This window comes from Puntigrus tetrazona, chromosome 14 (assembly GCF_018831695.1).
Source record: "Puntigrus tetrazona isolate hp1 chromosome 14, ASM1883169v1, whole genome shotgun sequence".
Classification (NCBI taxonomy): domain Eukaryota; kingdom Metazoa; phylum Chordata; class Actinopteri; order Cypriniformes; family Cyprinidae; genus Puntigrus; species Puntigrus tetrazona.
The window spans coordinates 9,515,500-9,534,216 of NC_056712.1; the positions used below are offsets into that span (position 1 = coordinate 9,515,500).

An 18,717-nucleotide genomic window follows, 5' to 3' on the forward strand; every position below is an offset into this window, starting at 1 on the left:
AATGTTCAGAAGATTTTTATTTATGAGTGAACTATTCCTTTCCGGTTCCTAAGTTGCTTGGATAAAAGGATAGCGATACTAGCAATAAACAAAAAGGGGAAAAAACAGTAACACTTTAGAATGAGGAAGACTTATTCACTATTAACTTTTCCCTCAATAAATTCCAATATTGCTGCTTATTAATAATTTTTAAGGTACTTCAGGTACGATTGTTAAATTTAGGGATGCAGAATAAGGTCTTGTAGAATAAGGCATTAATGTGTGCTTCATTTGTACTAATAAATGGCTAATATTCTATTAATATGCACACTTAAGAGATCCTAAAATAAAGTGTTACAGTGGCAAATTACAGCAAAACAATGTGTTTAAGCATGCATTTGACCATCCTGGATACTGGAAAAACACCTGGAAGAGATATAAACAAAAGAATCAGACGTTAATATATTTGTTCTAGTTCTTTATTTAGCAAGAAGCTGCTGAAAGAGTAAGTAGAATGATGTTTGAAAGAGAAAGTACCAATATTTAGAAATCGAGTCCCAGCACTTAAAGGACTTAAGCGGTTCAGTTGTTGGTTGTGTGCCTAAATTCACATTTACATTATAGGAAACAACATATTCATTATACAGAATGATAACAGACATTAGTGAGAACTTAGCTGGTCTTGGTGATTCATTTCATAAAAGGATACAACTCACATTTTCCATTAAAAGAATAGTTCACCCAGAGTGAATATACAGTCACTTACTCACCCTCATGTTGTTCCAAATCCGTATGCTGGTATTTTTTTCTGAAGTGCGTGAAAAGAAGACTTTCTGAAAGGTCCTCGTGTAGTTTCATAGCAATCATGTCTGTAAACCTTCCAAAAGCACACAAAAATACCAACATAATAACAGCATACGCATTTAGAGCACCATGTAAAAGAGATCACATTTTTAAATAATAATGCCGTCATTAAAAGCTTATAAGTTGTAACACCTATGAAGAAAAATCACCTATTATATTCAGACATTCTGTTCACAACATCCCATCTGAGAACATGAACCGCCGGCACATGAATGTTTCATTCAGATGTATTTGCATCGTCTTTCAGAAGGACAATGACAGAGAACTATACATTCTGTGTGTGGAAAGCTCTTTTCCATGCCAGGAAGTTTACATGTCACCACGTCTTTTTTTTTTTTATTGCTCAAACAGTTTCTGCATAACAAAGATGCAACCATCATTTAATACAATCAAAGCAATGTGAAATTTAAAGCAGAGCTTCAAAACCATATGATAATCACACAGAAAAAAAAGATTCAATATGTTAGCGTCGAGAAATAAAGAGAATAAATGAACACGTATACATTTCAATAAATATACTGTTAAATCAATTTTAGCTAAAAATATTGAAAAACATATTGACGCTTTGATATGAACTCTAAACATTAGAAAATATTTTTTTATAATGATGAACAAATTAACAATAATAAATAGTAATAAATAAGTGTAACAACAATGTATACCATTCCGAAACACTTTGATCATTTTCTATAGAGCCATAAAGGCTGCAGCATGCTTAAAATGAACATCATACATCTTTCCCTTAAAATGAATAACTTAAAAGCCTGCCTGAAATCTCTGCAATGCAGTTTTTTTCTGTGTATAAAACTGTACAAACAGACAACATAAAACAGGCTCATGGTAAATCACACACAAGTGTATAACAACACCTACATGAACAAATATTCCTTACATATATACAAAAAAAAAAGTTGTCTACTCTGTGACAGGCAATTGAAATTTGCAGAATTCAGTCAGTTACATTTATATGATGCATCATATTTTGCAACACACTGAATTTTAGGAATATTTAGCTTTGTTTTAGAGGGTAAACGATTGTAGTAAACATGCAGTAGTTGAAGCACTTCGGTCTTTTGGTCCAAAAAAATAATTGTCTGTAAGAGTTCAATTACAGGAAAGCACAGTGGCAAAAGAAGAAAACTACTGAACATGAAATCTCCATGATTATAATTTTTTAACATGTTCACTAATTTCCTTAGCTCCAGCATGAAAGATGAAGTGTGTCATTTCTGCATCATTAGCGGCACCAAACAGATTGTTTCCAAACACTCCCTGTCTGCCATTGGTTGGAAAACAAATAGCCCCGCCCATATCCGGCTGCTTAAAGTTCTTAAAGTGCCACAATGCCACAGTGTTTTCACTCTTTAAGAAGGCAACATCCAGATGTCTTATAATGGGGTTTTCACATTAAACCTGGACAAGGAGGAAGTATTTGAACATCAAAAATGATGCACTTCATCTTTGATGAAAGGATGTGAGGAAAGCTCAACTTGCTGTTTTTATAGCGGGGTCATTAAAATGCAATTTAAAAATAATAAAGAAAAACTATGCCTAGAAAATAGTTTTTAAGTTCACTCTGCAGTGAATGGGTACCATCATGGAATGAGAGTCCAAACAGCTGATTAAAACGTCACAGTAATAATCCATAAATTGATATCCATAAATAATAATCAAATCATTTTTAATATTTGGGTTAGCCGTTTCTTTTAAGCCTAAATAATATGTATTCCTAATCTTTCATCATTGACTTTGATCAAAATTTGCTTTCAGCTCTAGCCTTGGTGGCTGACATCAGATAGTCTTGTTTTTAAGTAAAACTGAATACTGTAAATTCCCAATGGGTTAGCTCAAACCTCAGCTTGCGTTTTGTTGCTGTTGTTGAGTAATTTCACTCAAAAATAGGACATGATGGAAATAATATGGCATGCAATAGTGGTTTCTTCTTCACTTCAAAGTTCAGGTTGAATGAGCTTTCCATACAACCCTGATGCATGCTGCTGCATTAGAGACCTTTATAAAGGGATGTAGTCAAAATCTGACAGTAAACAAATCTTCCAAAATGCTGCTAAAAGGAACATTCCTGGTTCAATAGAACAAAATAAAAAAAAATCACAGACGGTAAAGATACAGCAAAGTGTGTAAACGGTTGATCTCATATGTTTTTGTTTTTTTTTGTGTATGGGCCCAGCACAAAATATCAGACCATCTGCACAAAAGAGCTTGGTCTTATAAAGAAAATATATTTATAGGCTACTCAAAAACAAGCACCATCACAAAAAGATTGAACTTTTACATCAAATAAATAAATAAATAAATAAATAAATAAATAAATCACTATAATTTGCTAGTCTATATCACAGATAGAGGTCCAAAGTCAGATTCTCACAGAGCGAAACACAAACATAACACGTCATTTTCATTTTCACTACGTACATATTTACAAAGGCAAATGTCATTTCAAAAGCACTGCTGAAAAAGCTGTAGAAAAGAGCGACGAGAGATAGAGAGAGAGATAGAAAGGCATCTTGCAACAATCCACGACACGTCTGTGTGGAGCAGATGGGATAGAGCATCGGAGCGTGATTATATTCAGTCCCTGGGTGGTTTTGGCCTAGTCTTTAGTCCTGCTTAGTGGAACCCGTTGCAACCCTGGATACCGTCTAATAAGAGGGCATCATGTCTTTGATCACGGGTTCTCTGTTCAAATACGTCGCCCAGTAAACCAGGTTGAATGTCCCGAAGAGAACCGGGAACATGATGCGGGACATGCGGTCAATTTTACTCACGCTGTTGAAGGTTTTCTTCGCCTCGGCCGGTTTCCCATCGGCTTTGGCCTTTCCCTGTTCGGCTACGCTTCCCTTGGCAATGGTGGGCAGGACGGTGTCCTTGGTGATGTTGGGGGCGTAGTTCGCCACGGCGACGGCATAGGCGTTGTTCTTCTTGATGACTGAAGCTTTTTCCTTTTTCTGTAGGGAAAGTGAGAGTCACATTTTAAAAAGAAATTCACTTTTCAGTCCTGTTTGAGGTGCTTAATGCGATTCTGTTGATGGTTTAGTTGCGAAAGTGAGTGAGAACCATATTTTATTAACACTTTATAAGGAAGTTGTGAAGTTAACAGCTGCAATAAAAACTTGTTTTTGCTTAATTGTTTAATTTAAGAGTCATATGGTGCGATTTAAAGTTTTCCTTTATCTTTGGATTGTTGGTGCATTGATAAGATCCCTAAAGTTGCAAAGGCTAAAGTCTTAAAATCAAATAAACATGTTATGACTTGTCCACAACTCCTTTAAACAGCTTGTTTAAACACTGTTTTCTACGTCACAGAGTGGGTTTTACAATTTTTAAAATTTTACATCTGTAATCACAAATCTGTGCAGAATAAATAATAAATAAATAAAAATTGGGTGTTACACACCAGAATAAAACTACATTAAAAGCAAGTTTGCTAAAATAATGATTAATATCTATGTACTGTATGCTCTTGGTTAACATTCTCTAATAGCCTGTACAGTTTAAGTGATTAAAAGAATAAGTTTGGCTGCCATCCACGCTGACAGATTTCGATCTGAACAAGACTATTCCAGCCTCAAATATGGATGTCAATCCCAAACACTGTGGGGATGCGGCCCATGTGTGCTATACATCATCCACTTGCCAGAGAAAACCACACAAGTTGTAAAACATGAGCGGTATTATGATGAGGAGTTGATTGGACAACTGGAGATGTCGAGGATGAGCAGACTCATGATGAAGAACGGGAGGAAGATTCATGATTCAATAAGTTCTTGTCATAACAGCAGCAGAAAAATTCAGCTGTGCCGGCAACACTCACACGCAGAGATATAACAAGATCCCACGCACAACAAACAATCATTAATAACAACTTTTTCTCTCCATTAACGTGCACATGCTCACACACACACACACACATAAAAAGAGACATATGCAATTCACACAGATAAGCCTGGTTATATAGACTAATATGTTAAAATTATATATTACACAGCAAAAATATAGTAAAAAGCTAAAACTAAATGTGTGTGTATGCGTTTTTACTATTTTCTTTGTATATATCTACTTTTTTATTTTACAATTTTCATATAGATTCTTATTCAGTCTAACATTACGATTCATTATTCACATGTCGTGTCTGATTGGTTTATTTATTTTATCAGCAGCCAATGAGCTTGCTGCTCAGTATTCAACTACTCGGCTAATGCATGCTGCAGCAGTTGTAGTGTGTTTCAAAAACCCTCCATCTTCCCAAGCTCCAACTGTATAGATCTATTTTGGAGAATTTAATGTGTTGTATACGGGAGGTTATTCCACATATGTTAAATGCATCCTGGTCACATAAAAATATGTACCTCCTCTGTGCACTTTTTGTGCAACAACTGTTTTTACCTACCTGAATGCATGTTTTCCCCACAGATTCAAAGATAAATGTCCACTGAGTGGCGCTAAAACACAGGTTCAATAGGTGAACCATGGCACATTTTTATTATGTTGATATAGACTGTCACTAAAAGTTAATGCTCTGTCATGTTGGAAATATGCCCTACACCAAATCCAACCCTAAACCTACACGATAGTGTTAACAAACACAAAACTGATATAAAAATGCAATTGTTGATGCATCCGTACCATTTCAACTTCCCTTTACACAGAGGTTTTGTTGAACAGTAGTTACACACATATATCCAGCTTCATATCTGTGTAAAGATAATGCTCAAAAGCATTGTTTTTCCCAGCATATTAATTTTTTCATAACATTAGTCATAACACTCATAACATGATATTCTTCAAGTAACTGTGTTAAAATTATGCTTTATTAATTGAAAAATAATTTTACTGCCTCTAGTGTTCACTTCTTTTGAAAACTGCAGTGATGTGTATTTGTTGGTACATATTTTGTGGCTTGCAAAAAATTTCCCCAGTGCACGTTTATGCCATGAGACCAGGTATGTTAAATGTGCAGCCAGCAGTGTAGCAGATCTATTCTTCCAAGAGCAAACACACTATAATTTCCATGTATATCACCATGCTAAACTCTCAAAGAATTTCAGGCTAAACACCCAAAGAATTGTCATGACAGAAATAAGTTCCCCCCTCCACAAACATCCTGTTCGTGAAATTAAAGTGGTTTGTAAATGCCATTTCATGTTGACTTTAAAAGGAAGAGGTCCTGCCCCGAGTGATACAAGATGATGCAGCAGTAAAGCAGAACTGACTCTCGCAGGTGTTTTGATGGCAAATGCACTGAGTGTTCAGTATGTTTCTCCAGCTGGGTTATCGGCACATGCCTGCAGGCCCTGCTCTCATTCCCGGTGCTTCAAAACGCCACAGACAGACCTCCACCTCCACCTTCCCCCTCATCCCAAGAGCAGCACCTCTCCCTGATGCGCTGATGAATGCGCTGCTGGAAGCAACGCTGTGGTAATTAAAGAGACTGACAGGAACTAGTAATGCATCAGTCTAAACGCAGGATGGTTACTAAGAGAGGGGCCCTTAATACACTGTCAGCTCAAACACCACTGAAATTCTGCACTTAAACAATGTGTGATCACTGGAAATGAGTCTGACAGTTGCTGCTTGGATACCTTGAATAAAATCACTGAAGATCTCTTAAAGGTTCTGGTTGGGCTGAGATTCAGATTAGAGGGCAATACAAAGTTTGATAGCATCGAAAACCATGTCTTGTGTGTGTAGCTGTGCATGTTAAAATGAACACTGACAACGTGAGCATATTGTCAAACAGCCTTCGGTGAAACAAATGAAATGACACTTTAAAATCCCACAGAGCCTATTTCATGCTTAAATAATTTATTTATATGCTGTTTTAGAAAATTTATGTGGCAGATCCTGAGCAATCAAGTCAGACACTATGTGTACATGTGAAGTCAGTTTTCTGTTTAATAAAATAAGCCAGAAATTAAAAGCAAAAGATTTTGTTTGATATATATATATATATATATATATATATATATATATATATATATATATATATATATATATATATATATATATAAAAATAAGTAAATACACACATATATGAATGGGATTACAGTAATGAGAACAAGATCTGTTTGCATTGCAAAGAGTAAAGGGCTTGATTTTCTTCTAATTAAACATTTTTGCATAAAAACATGACTTTATCTTAAAAGTTTAGCAAATGTTCACTGTAGTGGCACCAAATCTATTAGAAACCCAGAAATGAACATCTACTCTCTGTGACTGTGACAGAACAAGACAGTGCAAAAATCTGCATAAACATGCCAATTCTACAGGCTGTCATTTCTGATTGGCTGACTGACCTTTAGTGGGAAGAATGTGATTTGTGGAGATTTGAAGTCTCATGAATAAGCAATGATCTTGTGCTACGGAGTCTGGCTAGGGGAAGGAAGAGACCCTATGAAACCTATATTAATCAATCCCAGATAACGAGAATAGGATTTCAGATTTGATTCTGTGGATTCTGACAGATGGAAAAGAAGTCTGTCAGTAAGACTGGGTGACGGTAAATTTCAGGGTTGACCTCACTGCATTACAATAATTCTTTGCAGAGCACTAAAATCTCAATAGTCATTAAAATCATTTGACTGGAAAATAGCATATAATGCAGTCTTAATTTTAACCGACTGTGCTGTCATAAATCTTGTCTGCTAATAAATGTCCAGTGCTGGTCTTGGATCATCTTTCTCTCATTATTGGTTTATAAATGAGTTAAAAAACTCTTTAAGGCTTGAGTATTAAATTTTGGAGCATAACTTTTCCCATACAGTTTGCATTTTGAACATGAATTTCAAACATGACATTTCACACCATAACTGCACTGTAAACCACATCTACAAAATCAGATATATTTTTGACCTCTGCAGTAAGCACGCTAGAACACCCTAGCAACATCTAGAACATATTAGCGACACACAGAGTATGTTAACAACCTCAAAGTAACATCTAAACATCATTAGTAATCCCATAGCAACACACAGAACATGTTAACTACCACACTGTAACACTGCAACACCTAGATCCTTCATAGCAACACATTGAACTAATTAGCAGCTCATTAGCACCTAGAACATGTTAGATACCACAAAGAAATGCCCTAGAAACAACTGGAACATCCATAGCAACACCTAGAATTCATTAGCTATCCCATAGCAACACATATAACACATTAGAAACCACATAGAAATGCCCTAACAACACATAGAACTCATTAGAACACCCACAGCAACACATAGAATTCATTAGCAATTCCATAGCAAAACAGAACATGTTACAAACCACATAGCAACGCCCTTGCAAAATCTAGAACTCGTTAGAACACCCATAGCAACACATAGAATTCATTAGCACTTCCCTAGCAACACAGAACAGGTTAAAAACCACATAGCAATGCCTTAGCAACACCTAGAACACATTAGCAGCTATATAGGAATGCTTCCAACAAAACCTAGAACATGTGAGCAACCACAGGCAAACACCCCATACATTTTCACTTAAAAAAACATACAAATGACACTTTCTTCTGTAATCAATCAGTCCAGAGTTTCTGCATGAATAATCACTAATGAATCTGTACTAATTGGATTTAGATGAACCATCAGTGTAATCTGAGTCTGTGTAGTTTCCCCTGGCTCAAATGAGCAGGATATGAGTGAAGTCTGCAGAGCTCCATGATAAGATCATAATGGACTAATCTGTGGTTATCTCATCCTGACCTGCAGCAGAAGTACGTAAAGCCGCATGCATCATAGACGGCGCATGATTCTATCAGCATGGCTTTACAGTCAGGATATCAGTGAACCGCTGGAGAAGAAATTACTTTACAGATAAATACGCAATGAAGTGAGATCTTTTAGCTGTTGTTCAGCATATGAAATCAAGTCAAGTCACCTTTATTTAAAAAGAGCTTTTAACAAGATAGATTGTGCCAAAGCACCCCCAAATCAACCCCTATTTACAGTATTAAAAAGGCAAACCATAATGAGACCCAATTTTTATTTAAAGGTCTTTTTCTTGCTAAAAAATGCTAAATTGCTAAATTCACATTAACCTGAAGTGCTCTTAAATTCGCATCAGTCACTTTATTTTTTTCGAGACGTCACATCACTCAAAAATTTACCGCACTGTCACCACGTCTATCAGTCGGTTCCATACTCCACCCACCCGAACAACACAAAGCATGCTGGGACATGATTAATGATAATTACCTTGTCATTAACCACGCTCTTGCCATCCCAAGCCCAGCCGCGCTTGGTGAAGTAGTTGACTGTGGCGAACTCAATCAGGGCGGAGAAGACAAAGGCGTAACACACTGCGATGAACCAGTCCATGGCTGTGGCATAGGCGACTTTCGGCAAGGAGTTGCGGGCGCTGATACTCAAAGTGGTCATAGTCAGTACAGTAGTCACACCTGAGAGGAAAACAAACAACAACACAGAGAAAATTACCATGATGAGCTAATGCAGAGTTCCCAAAAACATTCTACATCTGCCACTGGTTGTGAAATGCAAAATAAAACACCTTTTTAAACTAGTCAAAACTACTAAAAAAATTGCTATTGGTTGCAAAATACAGATAAACATTGCATAAATGAAACAATAAATAAGACAAACCAATTAAATTAAACAGACCTTTATACATCAACCAACCCAATCTCATGGCAATTCGTATATATTTTACGAAGTGGCTAATTCCTACAAATTCATAAGACTATTTAAAAGTTGTGCGGATTTTACATAGTGGCAAATTCAAATTAGTCGGATAGCATTATAAACAACCTGTGTGTCATAAGAGAAAGCGTTTTAACATCACAAAAATGACATCACCTTCAATAACTCTGAAAGACTAAACATCTCTTAAGCTTGAGTCTGTAGGGACCCTGCTGTTATATCTTCAGCGCACCACATTTTTTCCCCCAGTCTTGAGGCTTCTAATCATCCAAAAACACGACAACCCTTTGGCCTCTAAACGCTTGAATTGCTCTCATTCTTCTCCATTTCTGTCCCTTTCTAAGAACTCCGCTGTGTTTACTGAAATGAAAGTATTTTTAGAAAGTGCCTTGCGAATTACAAGGAAGGGCTTGAATAATTCTGTTTTTGAGGGAAATAATACAAGTAGATGACAGCCTTGTTCAGTCGTGGGACCGGGGAGACAATAACCTTAATGAGAATCTTCCGGCATTTTTGGTTTGCAGCGCTCTGAACGCTCTCAGCTGAGACTCGGTGGCATCGTAAAGGGATTCTGGAGAGGAACCTGTGCGTTCCTGACTCCTGCCTGATCCAGGTCTGCAATGACAGATCGGCCTGACAGACGGCAAGCTTGGGGACTCCGATCGCGACCATGCACGTAAACAAATGCCTCCAATTAATTTCCATCGTCGTCAAACTCTTCAGTATTCAATCCCAGGTGGGACGAGCATGACAGCAGTTTGAAACGGGCTGCCAACCAGAGAAGAGCAGATAGGGAGCGTAGGATGGATCACCTTCCCCTGACTGTCAGATACCTTCAGCCATAATGCAGATATCCATCCAGTGACAAAGCAGTCAATGCATCAGTCAGAAATGCTGCAGTGAAAGGCAAAACAGATCAATATAATCTCACACAGCGGATGCATTTCAGCTGACCATCTCAAATGTAATTACAAATCGTAGGAAGTGCATTAGCTCAATCTGCAAATATCATAGAGAACACATTTACACAGGAAGTGGAGAGAAATTTACCCATCAGTCCTTGTGAACCACCTCACTAGCCTTACTTCTCAAAATATGCCTGAAGTAAATGGTTACTAGGCAAAAAAGTGCACCATTTATGTGATTATAATGTTATTATTATAATGTTAATGTTATGATTTTTCATTCGAATTTCAATTTACAATAAAAATACACACACTATTTACACACTAACTACTAATCGGTTGATTGTTTTTATATTAAACATTAAAATATTTTTAAATATTACAATTTTACAGTAAGAAAGCACACATAAAGAAATTAGTCCTAATCAAATGTGCTAGCTTAAAAAAAAATTATAACTGTAAATGAACTGTAACAAATTAAAATTAAATTAAAAAATGAATACAATTTTTACACCTGCTGTGAATGAATCAGAATTTCCGAATATATTAAATCACATTTGACATTAATTAACATTAATGATTAAATCTAGGGAAATAAATAAATTATTCTAATTGAGTCTGTTAGATTCAAGTGCAACAATTATGTGATTATAACTGTAATAAATAAAAAATAATAAGTGCAATTTGACAACAAAATTGCTGAATTTTTTTAAATATTAAATTACTTCTGTCATTAATTCTAGTAAAATAATAAATAAATAAATAAATAAATGTTAGTCAGGTAGATTATGCTGTAATTTATTGAATATGGAGTCTATTAAAACACTGGGAGCAGTGAGGGCTGCGCAGGAACCCTGATTGCCTGGGTAGCAGGTGATTTGCTTGCTGAAGAGTTCAAATCTTTAATCATCTCATTCGAAGAGACGCGGTCAGACTCTAGACTGCAGGATGGAGAAGTATCAGTTTTGGCATGGAGAGAAATGTAATGGAACACACTTCAGCACTTCAGGGAGATGAAACGAACAAACTCCAAACCGCCTGAAACGGCTTCAAATGCCTCTGTTGGCACATTTCAAAAAAGCAAAACACCATCTGAAAAATCCTTCACACTAAATTTAGGTTATGAAATGGCACGGTGGCCGGCAGAATGGCTGAATTCTGTGTAATTATTTTTCAGCTTCCATCAAGTATCATTACTGACCGAGCTGCAAATAAACCCAGCTGAACCCCTAAAAAACTTACTACATTACTCCAAATCTGTTCTGATGAAGAAACAAATTAATTTACATCTTGCATGGCTTGACAGTGATCAACTTCTAGGTAAACTATTCTTTTAAATGCTTTCAATTATTTAAAGCCTTTGATCGCATTTTCACGCACAAAAAATTATCATTATTCTTTGATTATTTCACACGCGTCTCTCCAAACCCATATGACTTTCTTTCTTTTGTGAAGCACAAAAGATGATGTTAGGCAGAATGGCTGCTTATTTCCATTCAACAAAAAAAGTTAATGAGTATAAACGTGCTGTCAATCTCCAAAATGAACAAAAACATTACTACTCAATTAGTCCACATGACTCATGCCTTCTAAAGTTATATGGTAGCTTTATTTAGCATTTATTTAAACCTGTCACTACGCGATCAATCACGACATGAAAAACCGAGGCATTTGGCATCACTGTCGTCAAACCTGGTGCAATGTGTTTTTTTAGAAATCGTGTTTGAAATGAACGTGTTTGAAGATTTGCGAGTTGTCGCTGATGGCAAGATTTTCCGCAAACGGCTTCGTAATTTTGGTGTGCTCCTTTCACGAAGCTATTGCATCACATTAGAGGACTAGAGAATGTACCGCATGAGTCATACGGACCGATTTTATGGTGATTTTTTTGTTATTTTCAGAGCTCGAAAGCCCCAGTCTTCATTATAAAAAGCACTCTGGGCATTCCAGCTATATAACTGCTTTTGTAAAGGAAACCCATACTGGTTCGCGGGTGAGCAAAATCAACGCAATTTTCAATTTCAGCTGGACTAATCCTTTAATTCTTTACTAATGCAACAAACTGAAAAACACATGGCCGAGCTGTGTACATACAAGCGTCATAATAAAGTATACATTAGATAACGCTCCAGAGCTATTTAGCCTGGAGCAGGTTTTCAATTATGTAGCTCTCGACCGCCTTCATGCTTATCTGAGCTCCATTTTAATGATATTCTCTCTATTTCAACTTTAATAACTCAACACCTCATAAAACTCTAATAAGCAATCCACAACAAGTCAGAGCTTTTTTACAAATTCATCTGATGCTCTACAATTAATACACTGACATTTCAGGGTTATTATTGGACAAGGCGAGATCTCTTTTGGGAGCACTAACTCTTTTTTTGCCTGATGGCACGTTGTTTAAAAGGCTCATATAATAGTTGGATAGTGCGAGAAAGATAAGAGACAGAAAGAGTGACTGGGACAGCTGAAGAACTGCCGGAGGACTCCAGGGACAGGCAGAGAATAAAGACACAGGCAAAAAGAGAGAGACGGGCGGTAGGGGTAGAAAGACATCTGAACCTATGCCAGGAGGGCTCATCTTCTCAACGTTACCTGCTTAGCAACACAGAGCTCAGGGAATCTCCACAGTAACCAAATTGTTCCGTACCTGAGCTCCTTAAATCCTCACAGAAATGCTCAGAAAGGACCGGCTTCCCCGCTAAAGTCTCTAATCTAGGGCAGAGGGCCCTGGAGCCAGGGGCTCCCAGGGCTCCTTGTGCATTTTATGGCTTGAAGGTCACCTCTTCTTCTACAATAGTGTTTCTCAGTCATGATCCTGGAGCACGGCGACATTTTGGATGTTTTTATACCTAAAATAGCCAATTTAGGTCATAGAGACTCTATTAGTGAACTAGAATCAGGTGTACTGCTATATTGGAAAACATGCTCCAGTTTTTCTTCCACCAAAAAGTCATTTCAGGACTATTTTTCATTGTCTTTTTAGAGAAATACTAGCCTGTTTATCCTACTCTATATGTAAATATCTATTGGTTAGCAAATTTATTACAGTTTCCCCATGCATTTCTACACAACTTAGTAATGAATAGGTAACTGGATTTTCTTCTGTACCATAAATATTTCTCAGTTAATTTCTTCAGTGACATAAATTATTATTATATATAGACATGCACTACATACAGCACATATATCTATTGTTAGAATTGTCCATTTTAATCTACGAGCAAACCTTCACCTCTTTATTCAGCTCAGCGTGACCTTAGTCCTCCATTAATCTGTCACAGTAAATTAATTTATGCAGATTTTCTGCATCAGTTCGGCTGGAGGCCACCAGTGCGTCATAAAATCCTGCAGAAGTCATAAAATCAGTTTGGCAACAGTGACAATATGTTTTAATTGTAATCAACCATTATATTCAAACTTCAACATGTAACATGGTAAACACACTCAAAACGATTACAGTCCATTTATAATATTAAAACACCTAACGTTTGAATTTTAAGCAACGATACACATAAAAAATAGACTTTGAACCAAAAAAGTGCATATATGAAAGCCTGTAAAACTAAAGCAAAACCACTAAAGTTTTTTTTAAGTTGTCAAAATCAATTTTGCTCTCAACTGTGTTATTACCTTTGTCTTTGCAATACTAATATTGTGTCATATTTTACTTCTTTGAAATAGCGTCCAAAGTGTGAAATATTTCGTAACCCCAGATTTATATTAATGGTTAAGTTCGAGATTCACTTAGAAAATTAAACTCACCAAAAACAGTCCGGGCTGGAACAGACTCTCGGTTGAGCCAGAAGGACACCTGGGACAGGATGACGGTCATGATGCACGGCAGGTATGTCTGAATCACAAAATAACCGATCTTCCTCTTCAGGTGGAAGTGGGCCGTCATAACAGTGTATTCACCTGTGAGGACAAAAGAGAGGTCATGGGGAACAGTCCAAATTAAGAATAAAAACTGGCTTTAAGTAAATAAAGCCAACTAGCAGTTCAGTTTTGGGATCAAAACGCGAAACATGGTTTAAATCTGAATATTAATGCTACAATGTGCAAGTAATATGAGCAATTCAAATACATACAATACATACAAGCAGTTTCTTATAAAGGTTAATGAATGTCACATGACTTTTACAATGAAGGAAGCAATATTATTGATAGAGCATTTAAGTTACTTTTTTAGGATATATAATATATATAAAAAACATTTTATGGATTTTTAGCAAGCAGTTTTACTTTATAAGACATTAATAAATGTAATGGAGTGGTGTGAATTATTTGTTCTCACTGATTAAACTCTCATTCTGACGGCACCCATTTACTGTAGAGGACCCATTAATGCAATGCTCAGTTTCTCCAAATCTGTTCTGATGAAGAGACAAACTACAAAGTCTATGACCTAACAGAAAGTAAAATTTAGGAAACTTAAATTTTAGGTTAATTCAAAGAAATCGAATAGAAATCCTTTCAAGGTATTTAAGTGCTTTAGTTTACGTTTTGGATCTACATGAAGAGCGTTAAAGAATAAAAAAACCAAAAAAAAATGAGGATCAAAGTCTCAATGAATCATGATACATTGCAAATACACAACAGCTAAATAATTCCTTTGTCGGGTCAACAAATTATATAATATTAATGGAATAATGCAAAACACAGTTTCATGATCTGTAAGAAATATTTATGGCTGACGAAATTTCCCAGTTCACCCGCCGTCAGAAAGTGCTGACAAAAATCTAATTTAGGATCCTGATGGGAGATCATAAGTAAAGAGCGCGAAAAATGGGACCAGGTGAAGAAGCGGCGCTCTGTAAATAGAACATCAAAGAGCAGGATTATGAAACGCATATTGCGACCGAGGATATTCTGAAAGAGCTGATGTCACAAAGCAGGGGAGGGAAAGATAAATGTAATTATAAGCCGGGAGCTCTTTGAGGAATGCCACAATTACACCTCATCTCACGAAGCCCTGGATGAAAAGATCAGGTCAGTTTGTTACCGAGCAAAATGGCATAAAGAGAGAAAATCTCCTCGACATCATCATGAGGTTTTTAACCTCATTATCACAGAGCATTATCCCAACCGCTCGAAGAGACACAGAATCGTGGCAAGCCGCCTGGAAATGGAGAATCTCTACCGGCAAGCGGCCCACAAAACAGAAAGAGAGTGAGAGAGGGAAAGCATAACACGAAAGATGGAGGAAGACATTGGTTGCCCATGGCAACAGAAGAGAGAAATCTATCTGACGCCTTTGGATCTTGGTGGAGGATGCCGCGCTGGTGCCACTTGGCAAAGGGGGGGATCTCCTCGTCCTTTCTGCAGAAGAAGCACAGACGGATTTTAGCCAGCTCTAATCCTGTAAAACCCACTCTTCCTTTTCTTGTTCGAGTGCTCACAGCACCCTCTCGGAGTTTGTTTCCTCTTTTCACAAGCGTCGGTTAGCTCAGCACGGAGCCACGGTGGGGAAAATAAGCACAGATGAGGCTGAGCCACGTCTGATTTAATTTAATTAACAGCAGTCCACTAGAGAAACGGCATGATGAAATGTAAATGTGCGTAGAGAGAGACACAGGAAAGAAGGTGAGAGTTCAGGCCTGTACGTGTATGAGAATGTGTCTCTGCCGAAGATAAAGATAAGTATTTTAGAGACTGTGGGGAAAGAATAGATATCTCTACTGCTGCAGGATTTGGCAGGATTTTAAAGCATCATACGCTCACTCTTGACATGAAGACTGGTCCAAATGGTAAGCAGAAAACTAAAACTGAACCAAAGCTGAAAGTTAAATTTTAAATTAAATAGTGACGTTTAAAACAGAAAAAAAAAAATCATAAATGCAAACATAAAATTCACAGATCACAAAATTTAAATGAAAAAGCACAATATTATAATATTAGATTTAATAAACTAATATAAAAATAACTCTAAATAAATCTAAATAATAGTAAAAACTAAATAAAAATTAATACTAAAATAAATTAGATAATGAAACAAAACAAAACTGAAATGGACTGAAATAAGTTCAAGAACTAAAAAAATAAAACTGAATAAAACAAACTAAAACTAATTATTAATAGATACAATTTAATTTTATATTTGATTAATCTAATAGAAAATAAAAAAATAAAAAGAACCTAAATAAATATTAAAAACTAGTAAAAGGGCTAAATATTAACATTAATGCTAAAATAAATAATACAATACAATTTATAATAATACAGTAAAATGAGTCTGATCCTACACATGCAAACACAAAAGCATTGCAAAAATCACACCTAAATAAAAATGGTTTAATACAAATAACTAAATAAATTAAAATAAATATTACATGAATTTGAAAATGTAAAAAACAATAAAAAAAAACCCAATAAACAAATTGTAAAATGTAAACCAATTAAAAAAATAATAATAAATGGGATTTTTCCTTTGAAGGCAGTATATATTGAGGAAGCTCATTAGGTTTTGTAACTAAACTGTGTTAGTGTGTGTCCGAGCTGCAGTCTGTGCACCGTGAAGATGTTAATTAAAGCGTGAAGATGACGATCGGTCACAGGAGGTCACAGGAGATGCCGTGATTCCAGAAAAAACACGGGCTCCGTTCCAAACCCCAGTGAGCCGCTCTGCTGTCTACTATTTACATAAGCAGATGCTTTTTAAGACAGCTTCATAATCGAAATCAAACCCCCACGAGAAGCTGAAATAAAATGCTCTACAAATCCGGTAAATCCATTAATACTTAAATATAACGGTTCCTGTAATGGCATTGACGGCTCCATGAAGAACCTTTAATACCCATGAAAGTGAATATTTGAGAATATAAAGAGAAAAAAGTTGGGCGTGTGCATGATGCCTAAAAATGTTGTCTAGATAGACAGCTCCTTATGGTTTGGAACGGAGCTAATATATTACAGCAACACTACGCTTGACAGAAAGATTCTCATTAAGAAGCCTGACCTCACCCTGACCTCAAGACCTAAAAGCCAGCACAGTAATAACAAGAGAATGACACTCGGTTTTTTTTCCATTTAATGAAGACAAAGAAACGGCCCTCTGAGTCTGTTTAAAAAGGTGAGTGACGCAGCAATAAAACATCTGTTGAAAACTGTTATTAAACACAATGTTTTCAACAGTATGCAATTAATTATACTGAAAAAAAATCTTACTCATATCTTTTTAAATCCTAAATCAAGAAACATTTACACAAAGTTTTGTTTTCTGAAAAAATGTATCAAAATTAAGTCAGTTAACATAAATATCTGTCAGTGGGGTAAGAGAACTTTATCATTTTTTTCTTGTTTCAAGCCTAAACACACTTAATTTTTTTTAGAAATAAAATGTGTACTTTCTTCTCAAGTAGATGTATCTTGATATAAGAGTGTTTAGATATTTGCAAGACAAAAATAGTACATAAAAGGTAATATTTAGCATTTTTTCATGAAAAAATGCTAATTATTATACTAACAATTTCAGTGAGTATAGTTTTTTGGGCAATAATAAGCTGCTAAGTAGACTAGACTTTAAGTTGAGAGCCAGAAGTCTGATCTTACACATAAACACAAAAGCATTGCAAATGATGACAGATCTACAGCGCTAATTACCGCTAGCGAGCTCGTGTCGCTCTCTCTCGCCACAACCGTGACGCTGATCATCATAGTGATGCTGCCTGGGATCCAGATGTCTCATCTTCTAAGCACAATGTCACTGACAGTATCTAACATCATTTGATCTTTCCCCTTCTCTCTCTCAGTCTCTCGTTTTCCATCTTTTCGCAGGGGAAACCCAGACACTTTGATGAAACCATCGCCATCAAGCAATGTTCGCCAGTAATGATCTCACAAAAACACACAGATCTCAGCATGTGAACATCACGATGGACAGAAAAGATCAACAAACCGAAAGAGGGCTGAATCTGTGATTAAAGCAGTAGTTCACCAAAACAACCAAAAGGGTCATAAACTCACCCTCATGTTGTTTCAAATGTCTGTGTCATTTTGTACATTCAATGGCATTTTTCCATTAGGGTTTCTATAGACATTAGGGTGAGTGAATAATAACAGGTTTATCATTTTTGGGTGAACTAGAACTTTAACACTTGCAAGTTAATACTGTGGAAAGTTCAAGGGCATAAAGGAAAGTTACATAACATAACATAACATAACATAACATAACATAACATAACATAACATAATTAATGGGACCATTAAAGCATTAGTTTATCCAAAAATGTACTGACTTCATTGTATGGGCTAAAACAACACATAATTTTGAATTGAGGTCAGTG

At 36.2% G+C, this 18,717-nt stretch overlaps 1 protein-coding gene across 3 annotated transcripts in view; it reads right to left on the minus strand.

Annotated features, from left to right (window-relative positions):
• Window positions 1-442: 442 nt before the first annotated feature.
• The window catches only part of LOC122358085 (gamma-aminobutyric acid receptor subunit alpha-2-like), a 58,811-nt gene continuing 40,536 nt past the window's right edge, over window positions 443-18,717 (minus strand). For all 3 annotated transcript variants that reach the window (XM_043257858.1, XM_043257861.1, XM_043257860.1), the window contains exons 8-10: window positions 14,198-14,350; window positions 9,063-9,265; window positions 443-3,809 (exon numbers count right to left, since the gene is read on the minus strand). In XM_043257858.1, coding sequence (XP_043113793.1) covers window positions 3,504-3,809; window positions 9,063-9,265; window positions 14,198-14,350 — 662 coding nt within the window. In that variant the 3' untranslated portion in view covers window positions 443-3,503. The remainder of the gene's footprint in view (window positions 3,810-9,062; window positions 9,266-14,197; window positions 14,351-18,717) is intronic.